General features: G+C 43.4%; 1 protein-coding gene across 3 annotated transcripts in view; it reads right to left on the bottom strand.

The window, feature by feature from the left end:
* The window catches only part of RNF38 (ring finger protein 38), a 200250-nt gene that overhangs the window by 9528 nt on the left and 164307 nt on the right, over positions 1-26415 (bottom strand). For 2 of the 3 annotated variants that reach the window (XR_004646068.1, XR_004646069.1), the window contains 7 exons: positions 17669-17839; positions 13915-14076; positions 10310-10416; positions 8225-8309; positions 6097-6218; positions 4932-5031; positions 4210-4813 (listed from right to left, as the gene is read on the bottom strand). Coding sequence is in view for 1 of the 3 variants with exons in the window: in XM_034773162.1 (XP_034629053.1) it covers positions 4932-5031; positions 6097-6218; positions 8225-8309; positions 10310-10416; positions 13915-14076; positions 17669-17839 (747 nt within the window). In the remaining 2 variants the exon portion in view is untranslated. The remainder of the gene's footprint in view (positions 1-4209; positions 4814-4931; positions 5032-6096; positions 6219-8224; positions 8310-10309; positions 10417-13914; positions 14077-17668; positions 17840-26415) is intronic. The other variant, XM_034773162.1, reaches the window with a different exon arrangement.

Here is a 26415-nt window from a genome sequence, read left to right as displayed (position 1 = left end):
TGTATGCAATGGGAGCTTCTCCCAAGCAGTAAAGGCAGCACTGGTGCTCATCACTGGTTGAAAGTGAGTTAGGGCAGGAGGTGCAGATCTTGAACCTCGGTGTCTTCGGCATAGTCCAGTACCCAGGCATGGGGGCTGGGGCGGCAACTGGTAAAACAGCGCCCCAAAGGCCTTAAAATCCTAAAAACGACTACTACTAACACTAAAATTACTACAAAAAATAACAAAATACTAACTATACACAGGAATAAACCATTTTCTTTTTTTAGTAGTGTCACAAGAGATGAGAGAACAGTAGAGGCTCCAACTCAAACCATGTGGTGGGGAGAGGGAACGGAAGGCGCAGTCGGTCCGCTCCGCCCTTTATCACCTTGGACGAAACCATGAGGCGGAGCAAGGGTGCATGTGCGGCCCAACGGACACTACTAGTTTCAAAATCTCTGGCTCCAAATGCATGCATATAACCCTCAGTGGCATACAATAGGGACCATCACTCAAAGAATACAGTGAAACTGACAACATACAAAGAAAGCTGTCAAATGCACAGAATATAAAATGGACAAAAGGAAAATATTTAATTTTTTGATCTCTTCCGAGGGGCTTCTCTACCCTAGAAAGGTTTTCTGCTTTAACTATATTGGAATAAAAGCGGCAACATCCCTCCACCCTATGTCGATGCAATTATACTGGCATAGAAGTGCTTATACCACTGGTAGAGTTTATTCCAGTTTGGGAAGCGACAAACTCTAATGGTATAAGACATCTTTATACCAGTAGAATTGTATAATCCCTATACCAGTAGAACAACAAGGCTGTGATTATTTTTTTTTTTTTTTAAACCAAACCAACACTGACTAGGAAAATTTTTCTCATGTAGACCAACCTTGAGATGTTACCAGTAACAAAAATAGGTACAAAAGTTGCTATTGAAGTGATTTTTAAGTTGTTTAAGGGACACCATCATCAAATCCCCTTATCTATAGTTAGGGCCCTACCAAATTCACTGTCCACTTTGGTCAATTTTTGGTCATTGGATTTTTAAAATTGTAAATTTCATGATTTCAGCTATTTAAATCTGAAATTTCACAGTGTTGTAAATGTAGGGATCCTGACCCAAAAAGGAGTTGTGGGAGGGGCCGGGGGGGAAATCACAAGTTTATTATTGGGGGGAGGGAGGGGTTGCGGTACTGCTACCCTTACTTCTGCACCGTGGGTGGTGGTGGTGCTGCTGCCTTCAGAGGTGGGCAGCTGGCGAGCGGTGGCTGCTGGCAGGGCATGCCACCCTGTGCGGCTGCTGGCGGTGGTTCAGCCTTCAGAGATGGGTTCCCGGCCAGCAGCCACCGCTCTCCAGTTGCCGAGCTCTGAAAGCAGCACCACCAGTAGCGCAGAAGTAAGAGTAGCCGTACCACAACCCTCCCGCCAATAACCTTGTGACCTGCCCTGCGACTCCCTTTTGCATCAGGACCCCCAATTTGAGCAACTCTGGTCTCCCACCTGAAATCTGTATAAAATATAGGGTAAGAGCCCACAAAAGACCAGATTTCACAGGGGAAGACCAGATTTCATGGTCTGTGACACGTTTTTCACAGCTGCGAATTTGGTAGGGCCCTATCTATAGTAAATAAATCACCTTAGATCAATGCTACTGGAAACATTTTCAAAATCTGATTTTTCACTATACTGTTTTCTTAGGGTTTTGTCTTCACTAGACTTTTGAATTGCCAACTCACTTGAAGTACTTAACAGATTTGCAAAGGCTAGTGTGGACACCTCCCACACATTTGGCCCAGGCTACAAATGCATGGGACTGGTAAGAGTGGGATGGACTGTATGGGGAGTGCCCTTACAAACATGTTAAGTATCTCCAGTTAATTGTCAAACACTGAGACCTTGTCTACACTTGGAAGTTAGAGTGCATTGAATCAGCCCCGGGCGCCCTAACTCCTGAGGTTTCCACACTGGCAAGGCACCTAGAGCGCCTGGACTCCGCGGCTGGAGCGCCCCGGTAATCCACCTCCACAAGAAGCACAGAGCTTGCTGCGTCCTGGCTGAAGCGCTGGGATGTCAATGTGGATGACGTGTTGCATTACTGCGCTGTGATTGGCCTCCGGAAATGTCCCATAATCCCTTGAAGTCAAGTGGCCACTCGTGTCATTGTTTTGAACTCTGCTGCAGGCATGCGGATATCCCCTTTCAAAGCTCTGTTTCTGACAGCCCGCATGCTTATCTGCTCTGGGACACAAAGCAAACCATTACTGTGGAATGCTCCTGCTGCAGAGACAGGCGTGTGTGCGAGAGAGAGAGAGGGGCAGAGGGTGGGGGCTGATGTCGGGGTTTTCCCCTTCCCCTTGCCGCTGTCTGAACTTACAAGACAGCATGCTGACACACACTGCCCCCAAAACACACTGTCTCTCCCCGCACATACACGCAACACACTCCCTGTCACACTCCACCTCCCCATTTGAAAAGCAGCTGACAATCTAGTAGGATGCCCTGGAACAATGGGATTGGGAAACCTGCATCATGTGATGCTGTGCCTGCCCCATTAGGCATTACAAACCCCTTCCAAAGCACGTTGCAGCCACTTACACACTGGAATAGCTACCACAATGCACTGCTCTTTGTGGCATTGCAAGAGCTGCTAATGTGGCCACGCCACCGCGCTTGCAGCTGACAATGTGAACACACAGCAGCGCTTTCCCTGCTGCTGTCTCTGACCGCTCTACATCTGCAAGGGTAGATGTAGCCGGAGTAAAAACATCTGGTGTAGGCATAACCCTTATTCTTTACATTTTTCTCAGTTTGCTACTAAAAACATTAGACACTATCATAATGCTGCAATGTTTGGGTTCAGAATATTGCAGAACACCTATTGCATACAAATGGTTTCCACTGGAAATTTAAATTAATGTATGGAAACTTTATTACTGGTCTTAGGTTTTGTACAAGCTTTAGACTATCTGAAGTTACGTTTGGCCCTAAATTTAATGTAGGGCACCCATTCCACAATCTCAGAGCATGAGTATCTGATCTAGTAGCATGCCTCTAAATCCCAGTCTTTTATTCATGCACATTTGTTTAGTATTGAACTAACTATCCAAGAGAAGGTATATTCATCAACCAGACTATTACTGACTACCACCTTAAAGATATTCTGCAGTAAGCATGATAAAGCAGCTATTTTCTTGACTCTCAGAAGCCTACCAATGTAGTACTCTCTCTGTGTATGTTAGGCTGTGTATGATCTATAACAGGGGTCTCAAACTCAGATGACCCCGAGGGCTGCATGAGGACTAGTGCATTGGCCTGAGGGCCACATCACTGAACCCCACCCTCCGCTGCCTCTGGCCCCGCCCCCACTCCACCCCTTCCAATTAGGCCCCGCCCCTTCCCTGCCTCATTCCAATCCCTTCCCTGAAGTCCCCAACGCTGCCCCCAGGGGGTGCAGAAAGGGTGCAGGAAGGGTGTGGGATGTGGCAGGGGGCTCAGGGCAGGGAGCTGGGGGTGTAGGAGGGGTTCAGGGTGTGAGCTCCAGCCTGGTGCCACTTACCTAGAGCGGCTCCGGGGTGGCAGCAGCGCTCACTGGGGCCAGGGCAGGCTCCCTGCCTGCTTTGGCCCCGGCTCCATGCTGCTCTGTTCTAGGAGGCAGCTGGAACCATGTCCCTGCAGCCCCTGGGGGAGGGGCTCAGGCTTCCCTGCTTGTGCAGCTCTTGCCGCTCTTCTAGGTACCTCCCACGAAGCTCCCATTGGCTGCGGTTCCCTGTTTCCGGCCAATGGGAGCTATGGAGGGCGGTGCCTGGCTGGAGGCAATGCCGGAGCCCTCTGCCTCCTTCCCCCTCCCCCCGGCCCGAAGGGGCGTGCTGCTGGCTGCTTCAGAGAGCAGCACGACACTTGCAGCATCAGGAGGCAATCCCACGGGTAGGCAGAGGGGCGGGGAGCTTGGCGGGCCACACACAAGAGCCTGCGGCCCGCGTGTTTGAGACCCCTGATCTATAAGAATGCCATGTTTTTAAGAAAATGCATCTTAAAACAGATACAATGTTAAGACAGTGGCTGTACTATTCTCTAATGATTATTTCATATTTCTCTCTCTCTCTCTCATTGGGTTGCTGTAACCAGAGATCTATTATGGAAAAGATTAAAATAGAGAATAAATTAATCAGAATAGAACAAAGTACTAAAAATGTGAGACAAGATGGGAAACAATACCTTGCTGGCAGTAGGTCTGGATAATGCAGCTTGCAGAGATCTGTCTCTGTATATCATCTTCTACCTAACTAATTGTACCCTGCACTTTTCACCTTCTGTATGGTGTTGTCCTAATCTCTGATCTTATCGTGTTGTCCTGATTTTAGGGTCTTCATATTTTTTAAAATAACTTGTTTTGAAAGATATATATCTTATTTCATGTGTAAAGCCTTAATTTTGTGAGAAATTTGACCAGTTATATATTTTTCTCCCCGCCCCCAGACTTTACATTTATATAAAAGAGCTAGAAAGATTTCTGATAGTTTCACTTTCAGTTAATATCAATTCCTGCTTAAGCAAGAGACATAAGCAGTATTCAGACCACTCACAAATCTCATACTCTACTTTGAACTTTCCTACTTTATCATAAAATTATATTAATACAGGCATGGTTATGTCCAACTGAAAATGAACTACATTTGTTGGTCAAGATAATTCTCTTCATGTCAGTTTTTTAATGACACTAGTTTTGATATAGATTTCACATAATCTCCCTTCATCAACTACTAGAAAATAATGCTATTGGAAAAGGAGGCAGCACTTTCAGTCTGTTGGCTTTTGTAGCCTAAATATCAGAAAGGAAAAATAAGAGATGAAACAAGAGATGAAATGCAACTGAAAATAAATACAACTACAAACTAGGCCATTATAAATTCTCACTGAAACAGATTTTTTTTTTTTACCTTAAGCCATTTATCGACACACTTGGCATGGAACTCGTGGTTACAAGGTAAGACTCTAAGTAGCTGCCTTGACTCAAAATCACACATGCATACTACGCACCTAAAAAAAAAGATTGCAGAGTTTGAAGTTATTTGCTATTCAACAACAACAAATTGGCATTCTATAGACAACTTATAGGTTGTGCTTGCGATGGGGTTTTTAGTAGGAGTAGCTACACGGAGCGGCATGAGTACAAACCTCTCGTGTAGAGCGGCTGTGCCACTGTAAACAGAGCTGCTCCACTGCCGCTTACCTTGGCTTCAAACCTCAGCATAGAGAAGGGCTAATGCTCCTACCACAGAGCATCTTCACCACCCCAATCAATAGCACAAGCAAGATTGTGTTACAGTAATTCATAAGAATATTAAAGTTTGCGATGAGCTGCTGAAGATTAGTCAGTGCAGATTACTTCTTTTTAGAAATTCCCCCTTTAATTTATATTTCTGTTCAGTCATATGTTTTCTTAAAACAGATTCATCATGGTTGAAACATCGTCAACTTAAAGCAAAAAACATTTCCACCTGAAAATCTATTCCCTACTTCTCGTTACAAGTAATACCTAAGACTGTTGTAACTAGAAGTCTGAAAAAAGGCCTGTTTTTTTTTCTTCCAGTGTGTTTACTTTATATATCTGACAGCACTTTGTGTATGGTCACTTTCACTGCCTCCCATGTATAATCATTTTCTCCTTTTGTTTGTGTGGTCTTCCAAATAGAACAGATAAACAGATTAACAGGAAAATGTGTAAACCACAAAAACTGGCCAGGGCTTTCAGCGGTAGGGACAGTGCCTGAAACCACTTTTGATACAGGGTAAATTTCAAGTTGGCGATGTTCCTTTAATGTAGCAAACTGAATAAATAACTGGACAACTTTTAAAAACTGTTCCAAGTTTACCTACTCATCATTTTAAACCTTAAAACATCCCAAATTTCATGTAGGAATGTATGAGCTTTCAAAGTCAGGGTAATTATTATCTGGGCTGGAAAATTTAAAAAGGCACATACCGTTTGATGTGCATTTTGAGCACGTATGTTACAATACTGGCAAATATGGACTCCAACCTAGAAGGATCAAAATTACCTATAAAGCATTTTAAACTGAGAGGCAAAAGCAATGCACTTACAAAGTCTGTTCTGACTGGTGGTTGTTTGGATTGAACCTGTAAGATGGAAGCTGTTCTATGTCTGCCTTTGTCAGTCCTCGTGGTTTGGCTTCTCCCAATCGTTCTGCCAAATTCAACAGCGCCTGCAGAAAGTGGAGTTTGTGCTTTTTAAAAACTCATTGTTCAAAGGAGCTCCCCTACAAATGCAATTTTTTTTTTTTTTTTTGGACATAAAATGTTATCACTATCCCACCATATAGTTCTAGCAAGAGGGATTGAGAATCTTTACCTCCCCTTCCCTCACAATTACAGGCTCTTGGAAAACATTCCTTTCAGAGTTTGATCCCAGGTAAGTACTTTTTGAACTGTATAAGAAAGCTCTGTTCAGGTTATCTAAATCTTCATGACCCAGTTCTTAATCCATCCTGCAGCTGCACTCACAGCATGATAAATATTTTGTTTTAGACAGAAAAAAGCTGAAATAATAGTATGAATAATCAGAGGAAACAGTTGCCCAATCTGACTGCATATTGCTGCCTGGTTGACCTATAGTTTAAAGGGACAACACCTCTGGCTCCCACTTCTTGCCTAGCTGAGTTCAGGTATGGAGAGATTACGTGCTGAGCGCTTCCAAGGAATGACGAAATCACACTGAACTGGGCAGACTCTTTCGGTAGTAGAATATTTTTATTCACGTACAGGCTTCGCTATGGAGCCCGATATCAAAACACTTCACTTCTCCCATGTAAATGATTTATCCTCAATACCCTTGTGAGTTGAGGAAGCAGCCAACAGCTTCAGAAACAGGGTAACTGAGGCACAGAGCAATTAGGTGAGTTGCTCAAATTCACGCAGGGAGCATGTGGCAGAAGTGAAAGCTGAATCTGGATCTCCTGAGCCCAGCCTACTGTCTTAACTGGCATGGCAACTGCTTCAGTGGAGCTTGCACATATCACACTGGAAATACTGCACCATTGCAAGGACGCAGAACCAAGGCGACAGATCAAGGGAAAGGAGAGGCAGAGGAAGGGAAAACAACTTAACTGCCCTCTCATTTCTCCCTCTCAGCACAGCTGCCCTTTTTCCGCTGGGGGGAAAAAAAAAACAGCAAATAAAACCCCCCACTAGAGTTGCAGCCTGACTGTTTCAATAAGTAACTGAAAACTTAAAGCAGCTGTCTGGCCACTATCTGTTACTAATAAGGCAGCGAGGTTCCGGGGGAACAGAAAAAGGGAGAAGTGGGTTTCTAAGCTCAGGGAACTGGGAGAGAGGGAGGAGAAAAGAAAAGCTTAAGACATATCACTGTCCATCTGCTAGCTGGGAGGAACTATGTAACGCAAGTGCCGGGACTGAGATAGAAGAATGGTTTTAAAAAGAATGAAGCTGTACTCTAATAACAACAAGCTACTTCAAGTTGTACATTAGGTTGTTACCAATGCACATCCTGAACCAATAAGCCATCTAAGAGCACACACCCTAAGATGGTTTACTGCTTTATTTTCACATCAATTTGTATTAGAGAATGCATCAACTGAAATGGTATTTGCATATTTATATACTCTTCCAGTTCACAACTTTTATACCTTATTTCCATATTTCAAAGGTTAGGATTTTTAACCTGTAACTTCCTTTGGTATGTGTTTTTTCCAATACTTGTTACTTATGACAGTACCCTTAACATTAAGGCAACAAAGTGCATGACGGAAGTTTGTAAGCATTATGTTTCACATTCAGCTGAATTCATCTTATAATAGTAGCATTAGCGTGTAAAGCTAACATCAATTAGCAAGTCATGTAAAATGCACTACATGACATTATTTGCACAAGACTTACTTCTGTAAAATATTTAAAAATCAATTAAAATGCAAGAAAAAAGTGAAATCTAGAATGAAAAACGGAGCAATTAATGATTAGTAGTCTGGGAGGGTTCTGAAAATAAATATGAACAAAATAAAAGTGTAACATCGTAGTTTTTAACATCCAATACAACAGGCATAAAGTAGTGTTTCTAGATTCTATTTTCAGATATACAGACATTACATTTATTTAGAAGGCCAAAAAAGGATTGAGGGAAAGATGGTAGTCAGTATAAATTCATCATTTAAGTTAACTACTGTTTCCCAAACATATTTGCACTTCATAAACCAACCTCATAGTTTTCCACCTCTCCATCTTCCACATCCAACTCGAAGCTGAAAGCTGGTCCAACTGCAGGTGGCACTGGAAGCATTGATCTGCAGGAGGAACAATCAGGGATAGGATTTATTATTCATAAAATTAAACAGTTGGTCAAAACAATACGCTTTTGCTTTCTTGCAGCCAAGTTATGCCCAATGTTCTCCACCTGCAATTTTGTTCACTTATTAAAATGAATATGCTTTAGAAATTAAATGGAAATATTAAATTAATGCATTAAAGTAAAGGATTAAAATACAGAATCCAGGCTATTCAACAGTTAAGGTTCTCACAGGAAAGTTAATTCCAAGACATGGCACATGAGAGAGACAGAAGAGACAGTAGAGTATTTTCAATTGCTATTTATAAGGTTATGTCTCAGATACCTACGAGTCAATGTTCCCATAGAAACTAGCATCACTGCATTGATAACTAAAATTCAGAACAGAACTTCTGGCTTCAGTCTGTTCGGCTTTTAAAATAGAACAAAAAAATGACCAAAGACAAGTTACCCCAAACTTGATGTGGCTCTGCAATGCAAAAAACCTAAGTTCTCAAATAGACAAATACATGTAATTAAGTCCGCAAGATGGTCCAATTGCACATTTTGAGAGTAGATCGCACTGCACATTCACCTATACGTGTACATTACCGGAACTTAGCCCAGGAGAAAACCGAGGTGTTTCTGCATCTGGGAAATGAGATCAAGCGAGGGGTGCCAATTTTTCTGTTCTTAATTTTTTCTTTTTTTAATTAAAAACAAGCAATATATATGCTGAAAATTAAGAAAATTCATGATTATAGTTTAAAACGTACAGCAGAGAGTAGGGAAATTCACAAGTTAAGATTTCTAGGGCACTGTAAATTTGGTCTCATTGGGCTCACACTACAGCAATCTCTCAACTTTGCTAAGTCACCAGTGATGGGGAAGTCAGGAGGACAGGGCATCTGGGGAAGTTCTGACAAGAACGTGTGATCTAAAGCTTTGCAAGTTCATTGGATCATTTATTCAAATATAATTTAGCAGAGTCTGCAACTGCAGAGTGCACACAGTGAAAGAAACTGGAGGTTTGGGAATCCAACAAAAGATTTGAAACTCTAGGAGTTCTTTTTCAGATATAGGGAGGAATACAAATATTCATCTTCTCTTTCCAAGCATTTTATGTTCAGCTCAAAAATAGATGCAGCATCCACAGAACAAACAAAGCACGTGGAATCTTTTCGTCCACCCGATTCCAGCAGAAAGGGGCCCTACCCAGTTTTTTAGGCCCATCATAATCCCTGAATTTTGTTTCTTCCCCACCCTCTTAAAGAAATGGCTGATTGGAAGCAGGACAGAAATTCAGCATCTACAAAGATTAGCAGTTCAGTCAATAAGAAAAGTAACAGCACATAGTGTTCCATTATTTTTCAATAAAAGTTTCAAACTAAGTAAAGCAACTTATCCCTGAATAAAGACTGTTGGATTTGAATGGAGTATAAACACTTCAGTTTTTATCCCATTGTAAGGACATTTCAGAACGTAACCTGTACCCGCATAACAAAAAATAAGTACAAAAGCCTAGCATGCAAGTATATTTTATATACTGTTACAGGTGGACCAACTCTCAATAGCCTTCCACAGGATGAGGAAGAGGCCCATGACATGGGACTATGTCCCTGCCCAATTTCACATTTCTACCATTTGCTTGTTGAAGCGCTAGCGCTGATCACAAGAGGATGCAAACACTTAAAAAAAATATAATAGCAAGTGCTTGACTCTGTTCATCCTTGAAAGTGGCTCAACTGTTTCTGCTTGAGGGCAAAGCCCAAATGTGGGAAATTTGGATATGAAAGGTAAACATGGAAGAAAGTTAAAGGCAACTGAAAGAAGCCCCTTCCCATGGGAATGCTGAGGCAACCTAATGACAGGTGTTGCTATGTGCTATGCCTGAAAGGGAACAGGCTCTACAGTGTTGGGCTGAGGACAGGATACGGCCTATGTTAAATGGATCATTTAAAAATGAAAGTACATTTAAAACGTTATTTAACAAGCTACAAAAAGCTGCACAAAACTTACAGCACATATGGTAACAGGCTGGGATGATAAGGGGGTGGTGGTATTGGCTGCTGGGATCGGTATCTACTGCGCCCTGTGAGTCTTCGAGGCATAAAGGGTGGATAAGGCTGTGAGGAGGAAGAAAAGCTTCAGTATTTTCTTGCACAGTTTACTAGTATATTTAAATTAACTGAAATTTGGACTATTAGAACTGATTTTTAAAATGCATTAACAAATCAAATTAAAATGTTTATTTAAACACAATTTTATTAAGACAAGGATTCCTAATTATGCAGCTTCCAGCATTCGGTGTGAAATGGCTGAGATATACAACGTACACAGGAAAACCATGAAAATACAGTAGTCTTTAAAATCCTTCTAAGGCCTGGTCTAAAAACCAGGTTAATACTAGTGTAACTATTTTGATTTGCCTCTAAGATGCCACAAGAACTCCTCGCTGTTTTTGCTGAAACAGACTAACATGGCTACCCCTCTGAAACTTGGTTAGAGTTGTGATCTTATGACCTACTGATATGGTTATCCTGGCACAAGCCTTAGTGTGTACACAGCTATACAAGTATAGAGGTTCCTTACAGTTAGGCCCAATCAAATTCACAGTCCATTTTGATTCATTTCACAGTCATAGCATTTTAAAAATAGTCAACTTCAGTGTTTCAGTGTTGTAACCATGGGCGTCCCTACCCAAAAGGAGGTGGGGTGGGCAGTTGCAGTGTTATTGTAGGGAGGTCGTGGGATTCCCAACCCTGCTGCTGTCAGGGGCACTGCCTTCATAGCTGGGCAGCCTGCTGGGTGCCAAGCTCTAAAGCCAGTGCCACCGCCAGCAGCAGCGCAGAAGTGAGGGGCAGGTTACCAGTTGGGAGCTGACAGCTGGAGCTGCAGCCTCTCCAGGTGTGTGTGTGTGTGTGGGGGGGGGGGGGGGGGGGACAGCCCGACCCACAGCCTCCTGCCTGGGTCAGGGGCTATCCCAGCCAGCAGCAGCGGAGTTTCCTGCAGGCAGTTTCCCAGAGGTGGGTCTGACCCAGCTCTTGAAGCAGCCCCAGTAGGGGAAGAGGAAGTCCTGTCCCTCCCCAGCCTGGCCAGGACTAGCAGCTGGAGCCCTGCCCTTCCCCTACAATAGCCAGATTTCATGTGGGAGATCAGATTTCACAGTCCGTGGCAACGTGTTTTTCACGGCCCTGAATTCAGTAGGCCTCTACTTACACTACAGTTTATTCCCAAATGGGAATAGGAGTAAACTAGTCCTCGGTATCCTTGTGCTAACATTTCTTACTCTGCCTATGAAAATGGGGCAAACATGGTAAAATTTTGCCACTTGTTTTGAAGTGACATTTAAAAGAGTATTGAATAATTTATTTATTGAAGGGAAAGTTCACTGAAGGATTTTGGTGGCACCTTGTCAGTCATTCTTCATGTTTGTACCATCCATGCAAATGAACTACAATTAGTAGAAGGCCCCTAAAAATACCTGATCCTCCTCTTTTTTTTTTTAATTGAGAAATTATTTCAAACAAATTCTATAAATATATATATGCATACATAAAACCCAGAATTTAGGACAATAAATTGACACACTGACACATAATAGCACTCTCATTCTTTCCCACAAACACTTCGCCTTAAAAAAAAACAACTTAAACTTCTACTCCAAAACAATAAGCTTTAATTTTATTCCCCAGTACCAAGTACAAGTACCAACACTATCAAAATGGGTTGTGTGTGTCTTCATTTACTCTCATTTCTAAGTCAAGCATACAAGAAAATCAGAAATGGAGCCATTCACCATTGACTAGTTACTTTTTAATACTTCGTTTTCTTTTCTATTTCACATAAGTAGCATCAAACTAACTTTTCAATAAATCAGTATGAAAAATACAGGATAAATTTTTAATGTTTAGAAGTCATTGATCATTTTTCATAAAGCTTCAAAGATTACTCTTCCCTGTCCCAAATAGTACAAATCAACAAATCTAAAGTCTCATGGAGAACTGATACTTCTACAATTTGCTAAACCGAAAACACTCACCCTGCTCCCATCCCTTTTCAACTTTTAAAAGCTGAACTTTGTACTTGAGAAAACCCTATTTCCCCCCAACATACACAAATAGTAGGATGGGCAACAGGGTGGAGCAAATTAAATCAAGGCACTACAGGTAAAAAAAGATACTGAAAATGAAGGCCCTGATGCTGCAAATTTACAAAAACATGTAACTTTAATGAATAGTCCTTTGATTTCAATAAAACTACTTATGTGCTTAAAAATAAATATGTGCAGATGTGGTTGCAGGATCAGGGGGTTAAAATTGTGTTTTTATTCAATGTTATTTTAAAACAAAACTGATCAGTGCTAACAGTGAAAAATTATTTACACTTTCAATACATTAAAGTGATTTTGGCCCTTGTGTATAAAAAGTTCACACTTTCAAAATTAGTAAAATTAGGCTACTAAGCCCATTTTAGGCACTCAAGAGCAGGGTTTTCAAAAGCATCTACGTGACTTAAGAACACAACTCCAATTGACTTCAGACTACAAACCCTGACAGAGGAGTATAACTTGGCCAAAGCATTTCAGCTTTCTTAACTGCTGGATGTTAGATGTATTGGAAGATGGGAGTGGTTGTGCATGTAGCATGGACTATTTGCTTATCAATTTCGTGTTTGACTTGGTCTCAGAATAAAGATATTAGCGAGGCCATGGACTTGCCTTTTTCAGTATAGGTAAGCATTTTAAGCGTGAAACTTCTTAGCAGAAAAAAAAAAAGTCTTTAAAGAATTTCAGATTTTACCTAACAACCAGAAAACTAAGGAAACAAGCATAAAATGACTAGCAGCAGCAATTCAAGAGGATAAAATGGGAAGTAATGAACTAGTAACATGATTTAACTTGAAAAATGGTTTTTGTGTGCACCTTGCTGTAGAACATGTCCATACCCAACTGAACCAATCAGGGCATGTCTTCACTGCAGCTAGGAGTGTGCTTCCCAGCTCAGGCAGATAGACACAGGCTAGTTCTGCTTGAGCTAACATGCTAAAAACAGCAGTGTAACCACGGCAGCAGACGCAACAGCTCAGGTTAACCATCAGAGTACAGATCCCTCTGGAGCACCTGGGTACGTATTCAGGCAGCGAGTCTGAGCCGTTGCCCAGACTACTCCAACTGGACTGCTATTTAAGCATGTTTGCATGTGTCTGTCTATCCGAGCTGGGAAGCACACTCCCAACTGCAGTGCAGACATACCTTAAGTGTCATAGAAATTCATTACAAAACAAGTGCAGCATTTCAACACTATGGTTGTATAGTTTCTGTTGTAGAAGTAGCAGATTGTGCTGGAACAGAAAACCTTTCTTAAGCAACTGGCATGACAGGCTCTCTACAGGGAATGTTTATCAGAAACCATTAAATGATGTCACTAATAAATTACCTTTGACTTGTTTAGACATGGAGATTAAACAAATTTCATTATGCAGTGACAGCCTCTAACAAAATTCTACTCAGTAATGTTTTTTTAATAAAAACTGTTGTGATGTACAATAGTAACCCATGCCAGGGTATGGATGAATTGAGAAGATAGCATGAGGAAGAGGGAAGTGCTGAAAGCAATACTTACTACTCCAAAGGACACCTCCTGGTGTAAAGGGTCGTGCGTTAAGAACTGGAGAGGGGCTGAGGGAGTCAATGTTGGTGGATGGGCTGAGGGAGGGTAGGTAAAACCTCCTACCGGAAGGTGTTCTCCAAGAAGTTCTACTTCGTTCTCTATCCTTTGAAGTGGCTAGGAAAAAATAGCATTTGCTGTATTTAGGATAGTTAATTTTTCCCCATAGAGGAGACAAACTTACAGCTTTGTGTTCCCTGGTTGCTGTCATCTTTTTACAGAACAAATGTAACTGATTGGATCCATGGCTTCTGTCATTAACACTAGTGGAAAAACATTTCTCTATCCCCCAAGGGGTTAAATAAGGATCTAGTACCGAGGTTCCCAACCTTTTCTTATGATGTACCCCCTTTCAGACCTACCAAACGCCCATGTGCCTCTACCCTTCTCATCACTGATACTTTGTGAGTTGTTCGTAATGCTACCTGTCTTTAGCCATCTGTCCTTATCTCACTGTTACGTACAGATATAGTGCAACGTATACAACTGAAAAAAAAACTAAGTTCTGAGCTCAGTTAGATGGACAGTTGCTGAGCAAATGTACGGTGACTGGAGATGAGGACTATGTATGTCAGCGTCTCTGTATCTGTGTTCTCGTAGATACATCTTGAAGTAAATTAACTACCATATTTTATATAACAAATTCCAAGAGTTTTAAGCTTTGTCTGAATAGCCTATTATGAAAATGCAAAAAATAAAATTAATAAAACCCACCACTACACAATGTCTCCCATGTACCGCCTCCTCCGAGATGTCTCACGTACCCACAGTTTGGGAACCCCTGATCTAGTATATAGCCACATTTCCCAGCTAGTCACACCCAGAGGCCAGGACATTTGCAAACTGAAAATTAAACATGGAAGTTACTGTAATTCCCTAAGAACATGAGCAGCAGCCTGCTCTCCTCATGCACTAGAATGAAGCCAGCTGTGAAACGTCAAATGAAAGACTTTTAGCAAGAGGCTCAGAGTTCTTTTGTCCTTCTGGCCACAGTCTATAGCAACGGTTCTCAACTGCGGCCCAATCAGCACACAGCTGCGGCCCATGTGACATCCTCAGGGCCATACACGTAGTATAGATATTGTGTGGATGCGGCATACAACACTGAGAGCTGCATATGCAGCCCACAATGGTAAATAGGTGGGAACCCCTGGTCTATAGTAAAAATAACCCCTTGAAATCAGCAACCAGAGATGATCACGAGGGTACACAGAAAATCACAAGGGTACACAGAAATACACAAATATATCAATCAATGCAAGTTCTTCAATAAAATATTCCATGGCAGTAAGAGGACTTAAGAGTGGATAGATGGTCAGGATGCGAGCTTGGGACTCATGAGACCCATGGTCAATTCTTTGCTCCAACAGAGACCCTACAGGACCTGGGGGAAGTCACTTTGTCTCCATGTGCTTTGGCTCCCTATCTATAAAATGGGAATGACTGCACTTTCCCCTACCCCATGGGGAGCCTGTGACAATAAATACACTGAAGAGTGGGAGGCGCTATGGGGGCCAGATAAAATCTGTTTTAGATACTTAAGTAAAATCACTACTGGAATCCAGGAGTACTTTAATACTGATCCTCAATCAGTAGGCTGCATATTGGTGGGCAGTATCTTAACTGCCTACTCCTAGTACAAAGAAGTGCCTAATCCACAGATTATCTCGAAAATGGTTCCAGTTCTCTACTGTTTCCTTATAGAATCCATTACCTACATATTTCCAGGTGCCTTCAGCTTCCGCTACGTGCCTGAGCAAGTTAAAAATGTTTCCTATGGGAACGCCGCTCATTGTTTGCACGTGAAGTAAGAACTGTTATCCTCCCTCCAAGCCTCCTCCACCAAAGCCTGCTCCCTCTGCCACTAAAATGCAGGGTCTGGAAACGCTGTACTGAGCTTCTGCCTTGTCTTGGTTGCTTTCATAGCCATGTCAATTGTGTATCGCTTTTACACAAGACATTTTAAAAACACTCTTTACCTAGTGACAGAGAGAGCACCTCTTAAATAAGAGGTTTCCGCTCCCCTCTTGCACTTGGGCACCACAATCCTCCCTTGGGGTGCCCAGGTTATTACACCCAATGACTGTCCGTAAGTTCTATCACAAGAGTCAATAATCCTCACAATGGTGAGCTTTGTTTGTGACACTATTTCATTAGAAAGATGCTAACATCAGCTCTGCAATGATACTTTGCTGCATTTAACCTCAGAAGCCAGTCAATCATTTGCCTATAAAAGGGCAATAAATCTGCTTAGGTGGATCTCTCTCTGGCACCAACAGCAAAGTAAAGGACCATAAGTGAAACAGAGGGTAGGAGGCACCCCCCACTTTACCCATCCCCCCACAAACACTCTAGTACTAAAGTCAACATATTTTCAGTTCTGATTTAAATTATTTCTGGGCAGAGAAGCAGCAGCAGAAGTTCCAGCCCAAAAGACCATTTTAGGAGGAATTCATAAATAGCGTACGACAGCGGTTGAGACTAGATATGCTAATCTAAAGCATTGCTATATTATATATTACTTCATTATTAAGGAAGGTCAGCCCAAGGATCAGATCAATCTTGGTTTCAAAATTTTTAAAATTCTTAACCCCCTACTGTCTCACTAACTGCCCCTTTACTTCCTGGTTGCAGGTAGATAGCGCCACCCACTTCACGAAACACAGCAGAGGAAACCACTGAGTGGAAACAAAGGGAATGGGAAATTCTGTCCCCTGTTCTGCTGAACGAAACTTTAAACTGTAGGCATTTCTATGGCACTCATCACTGTAACCCTGTGGGCCTGGCATAGGAGGGGTCAACCCCCACCATACTGGAGTCACCTGATCTTAGTGTAACACCACACCTGACTCAGAGGTTCAGCCATAAGGGGCATGCATAGGCCTGAGCACTTAATCATATTGAAACTGCCCCTTTGTATGTACGTATGAATCAGATATTAGCATCTTCTAAAGTGCCAGCCAAACATACATTTAGGGGGATACAGATGCCTGCCCACAGTCTCCAAAGAGATAATAAATGGAGATTATGAAGTCTCACTTTTTGTTAGGTGAAATATGTAAAATAAAGTCACCGAAGCTCCACTTCTGTATGGACCACTATCACGGAGCTGTTACCCCCTCCACTAAGCTTTCCCTGAGTGGAAGGGCTCCATAACCTTCTCCAAAAAATATCTAGGTTCTCTGGAATGCATTTTCAAGGACACAAGGCACTATGCTTTTCTCCTTTGTTCTGTCGAAATTGGCAATTTAAAAAAATATCTGTCTGAGGTAACTGGATGGGGGCAAGGAGAGGAGAAAGGACAATTTACTCCTCACATTCTCCTGTTTCTTTCTAGGAAGCAACCTGTGATTTTGTTCCACCAAGACCACTAGACTTTCCCTTCTGCTCCCAGGAGAGAAAAAACAACTGCAGAAGCAGTAGGAAATACATGAAAAAGGTGAACATTACTTTAGGCTCTACTGACAGGAGCAGAGGAGGAACAAGAGAGTATGTGGCCTGGGAAATACTAATAAGACAAAGGTGATCGTAATTTCTTGTATCAGATTCTTACGGGCCATGGACTTTTGCTTGGGAAGCTCTGCCATTGCATCCAAAACCTGTAAGGGTTACTGAGTGTCAGGTGCACCCACTTTCCCCTACCATAAAGCCAGCTGAATGATGACAGCAAATATTCTAGGAAAGTTAGTTAGTAAAATATGATACTTACCGACCGTGACTGTTGTGTTTGGAAGGGAACGAACTGGCCTGGCGGTGGCAGGTGAGGAGGATGGTGCGGAGAGAGGTGAGGAGGATGCAAAAGAAACGGATCACTAGAAATAAGGGGTGGGAATGCTGCGTATGGTACTGGTAAGTGTTGGACTGAGCATGCCTGAAGCATCTGTAAAAGAAAAGAAGAGACCACATTTACAATTTTACAATTCTGCTTCTAACCTGAATATTCCTTTAATTTATCATAGTTTTGTTGTTCACTAGAAGTGGCATTCAAAGGAAATGTACCACTTGCCTCAGAATGCACTGATTTTTTATATAACCCTAATGTGGTAAAAGAGATGCTTCCACTCAAGAACTGAGATTTATTTCAGAGCTTTGATATCACAGGCAAAACCTGAAAGGTGCTGAGTACCCTTCACTTCAGATGAAGATAAGGGGAGTTGAAGGTGCTCCGCATCTCGCAGGATCAGGCAGGACTTCTGACTGAAATACAAGAAGGGGTAGTGGTTACTTACCCCAGCAGCTTCTATTCTCCATATGTATTGCCTCCTCAGAACCACATGCCTAACTACATGGTTACACAACCATTTTAAGCAGTAACTTGGACAGACAAGATGGGTGAGGTAATTTCTTTTATTAGACCAACTTCTGTTGGTGAAAGAGACAAATTTACCAAACTTAGAGAGCTTCTCATTAGGTCACCCGAAGAAGAGCTCTGTATAGGCTCAAAAGCTTGTTTTTCTCACCACAGAAGTTGGTCCCATAGAAAGTATTACTACACTCAAATACCCTGGGATCAACACAGCTATAACAATTGAGCAGCCACTTGTCTCAAGTTCTAGGTATAAATATTCCAACCCCAAGCATTGCTCAGTTCTTCTCTACCTCCAGAATCCTTAACTTCTGAAGCATAGGAGAGGAAAGTATCACTGTGGCTCTGTGGAGGGAACACACCCTAAGCTCTGTAGAAGGTTGCCCTTCTTCTCTCCTTTGAAATTGCCTGCCCAGGACATGCTATAGGACACTAGGTAGTATGCCCTCTGGAGAAGGGCAGCAGGTTGAGGAAAGGAAAACATTTCATGGAAATTTCAATTTTTTTTTAAACAATGGAAATTTCAAAATTTGAAAAAGTTTAATCAGCTCTACTGTTCATCTTAAAATGGAAAAAAAAAATAGTCCAAAGTTTTCCTTTTCCCCTGAATTTTTCAGAGAGTTCTAAGGAGGCGGGCTAAGGAGCACTGCTAACTGAATGACAATCAAAGCCCTGCCCCCTCCCAAAACAAACATCTGCTCTGGACACAGGATTGAGAGAATCTCCATTTGTGAAGGCGTGGAACGAATTTCAGAGAGGAATCCCATAAGGTTTCTGTTAAGGGCATATTGTGGATACTGGCCACTGAAGCAGCCAAACTCCCTAGTGAATGAGCCCTGGGAAATCAGGTACAAGATGTAGGCCAGCTTTTAACAAGAGCACATGCACAGTTTTATGCACTTGAGACAGTCCTTCAGTTGAGATGGCCTAATCTTTAGCTTTCCAGACGCCACGGACTGCTAGGCTTCCTAAGGAGGGACAGAAATTTTGATATCCACAGGAAGGGACTTCACTTCCCTCAGTACGGTTATGGGGCTTTGGAAAAATACAGACATGAAGATTCTATAGGGTAGGACTACCATCAGAATCCAGCTCCAAGACTCTCCTGGCTGAGCAGACCGTCCTAAGACAAGGGGAAAAGGGGTAGAAAGAGCAAGATCCTATGGACTCAGAAAGACTCTTGGTAATTTTAATGGAAACCAAATTCAAGTCACAGGGATCAGCAGGCTTCCAGATGGGAAGTGTCACGATTGTAAGATCCTTTAACTTGTTACACCAGGGAATAGAAAAAGCCACCCCTTTCTTAGAAACATTGTATGCAGAAATAGCCATAACTGTTGCCAAGACATCAAATAAGAGGAAGTCTCTTCAACACCAATTGCACTTAGAAGCATAACACTTCCTAGTGAAAGGGGTCTGGACTCTTCACACTCCAACAGAAGAAAGTAACCTTGACCTAGAAACCTGTCATGTTGTCAAGTGAAGCAGTTTGGGCGCTGGGTACAAAATCCAATCTTTCTGCTGGAAGAAGGGTTGTCCCAGAGAAAGATGATTGGTGGTTATGGACTGGGGCACTAGTCTGGAACTTCGGAAACATACAGGAAGCAGACTTCCTGCATGACTTTGGGCATGGCATTTAGCTTCTCTGTGCCTCAGTTCCCCCATCTGTACAATGGGGATGATCGTACTCCTCTACTTCACAGAGGTATTGTGAAGATAAATACATTCAAGATTTGAGGTGCTGTGCTGTTATGTTAATAGGGGCCATAGTCAGAAAAAGAAAATTGCAATAAAATCAAAACTAGAAAGTTTTTAAAACTACCAAAAAAACCCTTCTACTTTCACATACAATTTTTACTACATTTTATGAATGCTCTGGCAAAGAGAGGAACTGAGGGACTGCTTGAAAGGGATGCAGTATTCATACCTCTGCACAATAGAATACAAGGCTAAAGGAGCACATATACACCCTGAACTGCCAACTACTTTTTAAAAAGGTGCCATGGTGAGGCACACAACTCCTGCAGTATGGCTCTGTGCAGGCAAGGTCATGAAGGAGAACCTAAGAATGGGGAAAACTAGGTTTTCGGTACAGCAGTGAGTAAGTGCTGTGTGACTGACAGTTCTGCCTCAATACAAATATGCGCAAAACAATCACCACTGCCTTTACTGATTAGAGAGGGACTGCTAGAAGGTGCCATGAACCTGTCCCCAATGGCTCAGTACATTGCCTCCAACACACTTCCACCTCCGTAGGCCCAGGAGCGTTGTCAACATCCAACACACTGTATATATTGACAATACTGACTCTGCAGATGGTAAAGAGATGTCACTGATGAGCAAATGCCAGTACTAGAGGCGTAATCAACCTCACTCTATTACTACTACTACTACTAATTATTTGTATTACTACAGTGCTCGGAAGGCCTCGTCAATGACCAGGACCCCTTTGTGTTAGGTGCTGTACAAACACAGAAGTCCCTGCCCCAAGGAGCTTACAATCTATGTGTAAAACAAGAAACAGATGGCTAGGGACAGGGGAGTACAAGTGAACATGAGACAATAGCGGTCAGCATGATGGGCAGTGGTCTTTGTACTCTAGCAGCCTAACCGTTGTCAAGTTTTGTGTAGGCATCACTGAGGTCACGACCCCCGCAAAAATCAATGTTTACTGGAGGCTGATATACTACATAATATTAAATTTAAACTGAATTTTGATTTCCCCTGAAATGCACTATTAACTGTCCTTGACCATTCACCATCATCTACTGCAATGCAATTTAAGTGGCAGCCCACAGCCTTATCTTGTGGTGACAAGTTATTGTAGTGCAAATGAAATTTTATTGTGTACCATAAACTGAGGATTGGTTCTCTGAATTAACTGAAGATTAATTTGTATACTAGAACATTAAGTACTATGGTACAACAGTTTGGTGGAGATTCTTGAAGCATATTAAAACAGACTTCAATGACAACGTATTTAAATAAATATTAGATAGCTTTTCTAAAAGCTTGCAATAGCTCAAACAGAAGCTACAGCCTTGATGCAGGAATTACTGGGTAAAGTTCTATGGCCTAGTCTAACCTCCTGTGTAACAAATCATCATAATGGTCCTTTCCGGCCTTAAAACCTATGAATATTGATCTTGTCCACACAACCACTATTATTCAATATTGAGAACAAAATCTTTATTGCTTACCTCACAATACACTGAGAAAACATGTCAATTCAAGACTATTTTATTTCATTTGTGTTTTTATTATAGTTACGTATAAAGCTGGAGCGTGGAGTGATCACTACAGGTAAAGATGCCTGGCCATTTCCATTCTAATAGACCTTTTCCAGTTGCTTATATCTAGGGCCAATGTTTTCTGGCAATGAGAAAACAGTAATTTTGGATTTTCAAAGCTGTTTAGTTCAGAAATTTCAGATATGCATTATATTAATACAAACATATTGTATTGTAATACTGAGGGCTAGAGCCAGCTCCACAGGGGAGGTGGGGGACAGATATGGGGCACTGAGGGCTAGTGCCAGCTGTGTACTGGGAGGAAGGCGGCAGGAGCCAGCTGTGTGCAGGAGTGGAGCAGGGGAGAGGCACTGTGGATACTGCGGAGAGCAGGTGTGAGTGCTGTCTGCTCTGCAGCATGGCCAGGGAGCCCTGCATTCTGCTTCTGTGCCCTGCCCACCATGGGGAAGCTCCGTGGCAGTTTTGCTGAGCTCAGGCTTGTGTGAGAAGGGGAGAAGTTGGCAGTGAGTCTCAACAGCAGCCAGCCCCCAGCCTCTGTCCTGCACTCTGTGGAGTCAGGTGTCGGCGCCAGGGTTGCCAGATTTATACTGCATTAATAGCCCAAAGTCACTTTAAAAACTAGCCCCAAAACATCCCAATCTATTTACTGAAACAAAGTAGGGAGAGTGCTGGAGAGGAGTGTGTGTGTGTACTAGGAGGGGTATGTTGGCTGGTCTGGAGGGGGTACCTGAGGGCTCACACTCAAGGTGGGGGGCAGTGTTGTGCTCCTTGTCACAGTGGTAGGGCGGCTGGCGCAGGCCCAGGATGCAGTGCCAGCCCTTCAGGGCTCTCCCCCTCCCCAGGGTACGGTGCAGAGGCCTGACCCCGTCAATCCTACTGAGCAGAAATTGGGGAGGGGGCGAGAAGAGGGCTGACCCTGCATGCCCCATCCATGCATCGCCTCTGCCATGCAGATAGGTGTTTCTGGGCCGGGGGGGTGGGGGGGGGGAGAGAGTGTGAGTGTGTGTAAGTAACCCTGCATGCCCAGCTCACCCTCTGATCTGACCCCCGGTATAACACAGGACAGAACTTCCCTGAACTACTTTCTATTTGAATTACAGTAGATCTTTTAAAAAACCATCCAATCTTGATTTAAAAACTGCTAGTGATGGAGAATCCACCACAACCCTTGATAAGTTGTTCTGATGGTTAATTACTCGCACTGTTAAAGATGAGAAAGTTACTCACCTTGTGCAGTAATGGAGGTACTTCGAGACGTGTCCCCCTGTGGTTGCTCCACTTTAGGTGTTATTGCGGCCCTCTGCTCTTAACTGGAGATTTATGGTAGCAGTGCCTGATTGGGCCGCACATGCGGTCCCCGTCGCGCACCATTTCAGGTGGTTAACTAGTGCTGTGCGACCAACCCCACCCCACCATTCCTTCTCTACTGCAGAGTCTGTATTTGATAGAATTCCAAAGCAGAGGGGAGGAGGAGGGTAGTGGAGCACTCACAGGGACACACACTTCGAAGAACCTCTGTTAGTGCACAAGGTGAGTAACTTTCTTCTTCTTCAAGTGGTGTCCCTGTGAGTGCTCTACTTTAAATGACTTCAGAGCAGTGCCTCCGCAGTTGAAGTCATAGTAGATGAAAGCAGAGCGTGACCAAACAGGGTATCGGAAGATGCGTGTTGTTGCCACACATAGTGTTGTATAGAAGTGTGCGATGAGGTCCAGGTTGCGGTCCTACAGATTTCTGCAATAGGGATGTTATTGCAAAATGCTATGGTGGTTGAGAGACTCCTAGTAGAGTATGTATGGAGCCCCATAGGGGATTGTTGTTCATACTAGAGAAACAGAGTTTGATAAAGTCTGATATCCATTTGTATAGTGTGACAGACCCAGACAAGTGGGGTACAGGAGTCTGGTAGAGGACAAATATACTGGTCACTGGATGAGTAGTTTTCTGTTTCCTGAGTGACCAGAGCAGGGGCTGCACTAGAGTAATCAGGAACCTGCTAGAACCAGTTAAGGCAGGCAGGCTAATTAGGACACCTGGAGCCAATTAAGAAGAAGCTTCTAGAATCAATCAAGGCAGGCTAATCAGGGCACCTGGGTTTTAAAAAGGAGCTCACTTCAGTTTGTGGTGGGAGTTGAGAAGTTGGGAGCAAGAGGCGCAAGGAGCTGAGAGTGAGAGGGTGTGCTGCTGGAGGACTGAGGAGCACAAGCATTATCAGACACCAGGAGGAAGGTCCTGTGGTGAGAATAAGGAAGGTGTTTGGAGGAGGCCATGGGGAAGTAGCCCAGGGAGTTGTAGCTGTCATGCAGCTGTTACAGGAGGCACTATAGACAGCTGCAGTCCACAGGGCCCTGGGCTGGAACCCGGAGTAGAGGGCGGGCCCGGGTTCCCCCCAAACCTCCCAATTGACCTGCACTGTGGGTTCTCCCAGAGGGGAAGGTCTCTGGGCTGTTCCCCAACCCACATGGTGAATCTCTGAGGCAAGAAAATCCACCAATAAGCGCAGGACCCACCAAGATAGAGGAGGAACTTTGTCACAATAGGCATTGTTTGGAAATGGCGTGCCCCTTGGATTGTTCGGTGAATAATTTTGGAGACTTACAAAAAGATTTTGTTCTATCGCTATAAAAGGCGAGAACCCTGCGGACGTCCAAGAAGCGTAGTCTGGATAGTCTATTGTCTGTATGTGGTTTCGGAAAAAAATATAGGTAAGTATATAGGTTGGATAAGGTGAAAGGATGAAGCCACCTTAGGCAAAAACTTAGGATGGGGGTCTGAGAGATACTTTATCTTTAAAAAAGATCGTATAGGGTGGGTCCGTCATGAGAGCAGCTAGTTCTCCCACCCATCTGGCAGATGTAATGGCTACTAGAAATGCAACCTTCATAGAGAGGTGTATTAAGGAGCTTCTAGCTATGGGCTTGAAAGGGGGCCCAGTGAGGGTGTGAAGGACTAGGATGAAGTCCCATGGTGGGGCAGGTTTTCTCACTTCTGGATAGGAGTTGGAGACACCCTTTAGGAAGCGTGAAAATAGAGAATCCATCAGCTTTATGATAAAATGTCGTGATGGCCGACAGGTGTACACGGATGGAACTCATGGAAAGTCCCGTTTAAGTTCCAGGAGAGAGTCTAAAATAAGAGGTAAGGAGGCTGACACAGGTGCAGCCTGTTTGCATTGGCAGCTTGATTCAAATAGTGATTTCCACTTATGTCTGTAGGTGTGTCGGGCAGTTACCCTACAGCTGTTTAATATGTTCTGAATTTCTGCGGAATATGTCATTTCAGAACCCAAGAGCCATGTAGTAACCAGGCTTTGAGATGGAGTTTTTGGGGATCCAGATGGATGATGTGACCTGCATCCTGCGATAGAAGCCGAGGCAGAAGTGGGAGCCTATGTGTAGAGAAGGTAAGGATACCATGTTTGTCACGTCCATGTGGGGGCTATTAGGATGACTCTGGATCCATCTTGTTTCATCTTATGGAGTACATGGGCTAGAAGGGGATTGGGAAGGAAGGAGTACAGGAGGGGGGTGTTCCACTTGATGAGGAAGGTGTCGCCCAAGTCTGCTCTGAAGCAGAACTGGGGGCATTTGGAGTTGTGTGTGGTTGTGAAGAGGTCTATTGTTGGGACCCCCACATCTGAAAAATATCTCGGATGACCCAGATGTTCAGCTCCCATTCATGGTCTTGATAAAACTTCCTGCTCAGGACATCTGCCATGTTGCTCTGGCAGCCAGGTAGGTATGAAGCTACAACACGGACGTTGTGTTTGATGCACTATTGCCGAAGATGCATGGCTTCCACACGTAGGAGTGTAACTGCACTCCCCCTTGCCTGTTTATGTAGAACATAATGGCTACATTGTCCATGAGGATCTGTACCGTTTTGTTTTGGATTAGTGGTAGAAAATGAGAACAGACATTCTGAATCACTCGTAGTTCCAGCAGGTTGATCTGAAGCTGGGACTCTGCTGGAGACCAGCGGACCTGTATAGAATGTGTCTGTCGATGTGCCCCCCCAGCCTAGGAGGGATGTGTCCGTGGTGATGGTGAGCGCTGGTGGATTCGGCAGAAACGGCACACCCCTGCAGACGTTGTCTGGATTGGTCCACCACTGCAGGGAGTCCTTTATTGGGTATGGTGAGGAATTTGTTTATGCTATGCCTGTGGGGTGCATAATTTGTCCTTAACCAGGCTTGAAGGCACCGCACGTGTAGCCTTGCATGTTGGATGACGGATGTCGTGGCAGCCATGTGGCCTAGGAGTTGTAGGCAAGTTCTTTGCATTGGACAAGTGTTAGAGTAGGCTTTTGCAAGTTTATTTTAAGTTGTAAGGAGGTGAAGAGATTTATTGTATGTTTGATGGAATCTATGGCTGGTCTGAAGTGTTGGTGCTTTCAGCAGGCAGTCGTCCAAGTACGGGAATATTATTCCCTCTCGGCGTAGGTAGGCCACTACTACAGCGGGTACTTTGGAAAATACCTACAGTGCAGTGGAAAGGCCGAAGGGTAGAACTGAAAGTGTTCTCGTGCTACTGTAAACTGCAGAAGTTTCCCATGTGAGGGATGGATAGATACATGAAAATACGTGTCCTGAAGGTCGAGGGCTGAAAACCAGTCCCCGTTCTCGAATCCTGGGAATCTCTGTTTTTACAAATTGTTGAGTCGCCGTAGATTGAAAATAGGTCTCCAACCTCCTGTTTTTTTTTTTTCCTGCATGAAAAAGTAATGGGACTACTGTACTCGGTTGGTTTGGGTTCTACTGCTCCCAGGGATAGGAGATGGATGGTTCACCTCTTCCCACAGTAGATGTTCGTGAGAGGAGTCCCTAAATAGGGACAGGGAAGGGGCGGGGGGTGGAGTATCTGGTTTTGATGATTTCTAATACCCATCTGTCTGTGGTGATG

This window comes from Trachemys scripta, chromosome 6 (genome assembly GCF_013100865.1).
Source record: "Trachemys scripta elegans isolate TJP31775 chromosome 6, CAS_Tse_1.0, whole genome shotgun sequence".
NCBI classification, from domain to species: Eukaryota; Metazoa; Chordata; order Testudines; family Emydidae; genus Trachemys; species Trachemys scripta.
The sequence above is the reverse complement of the archived record's forward strand: the minus strand, read 5'-3'. Positions and strand labels throughout refer to the sequence as shown.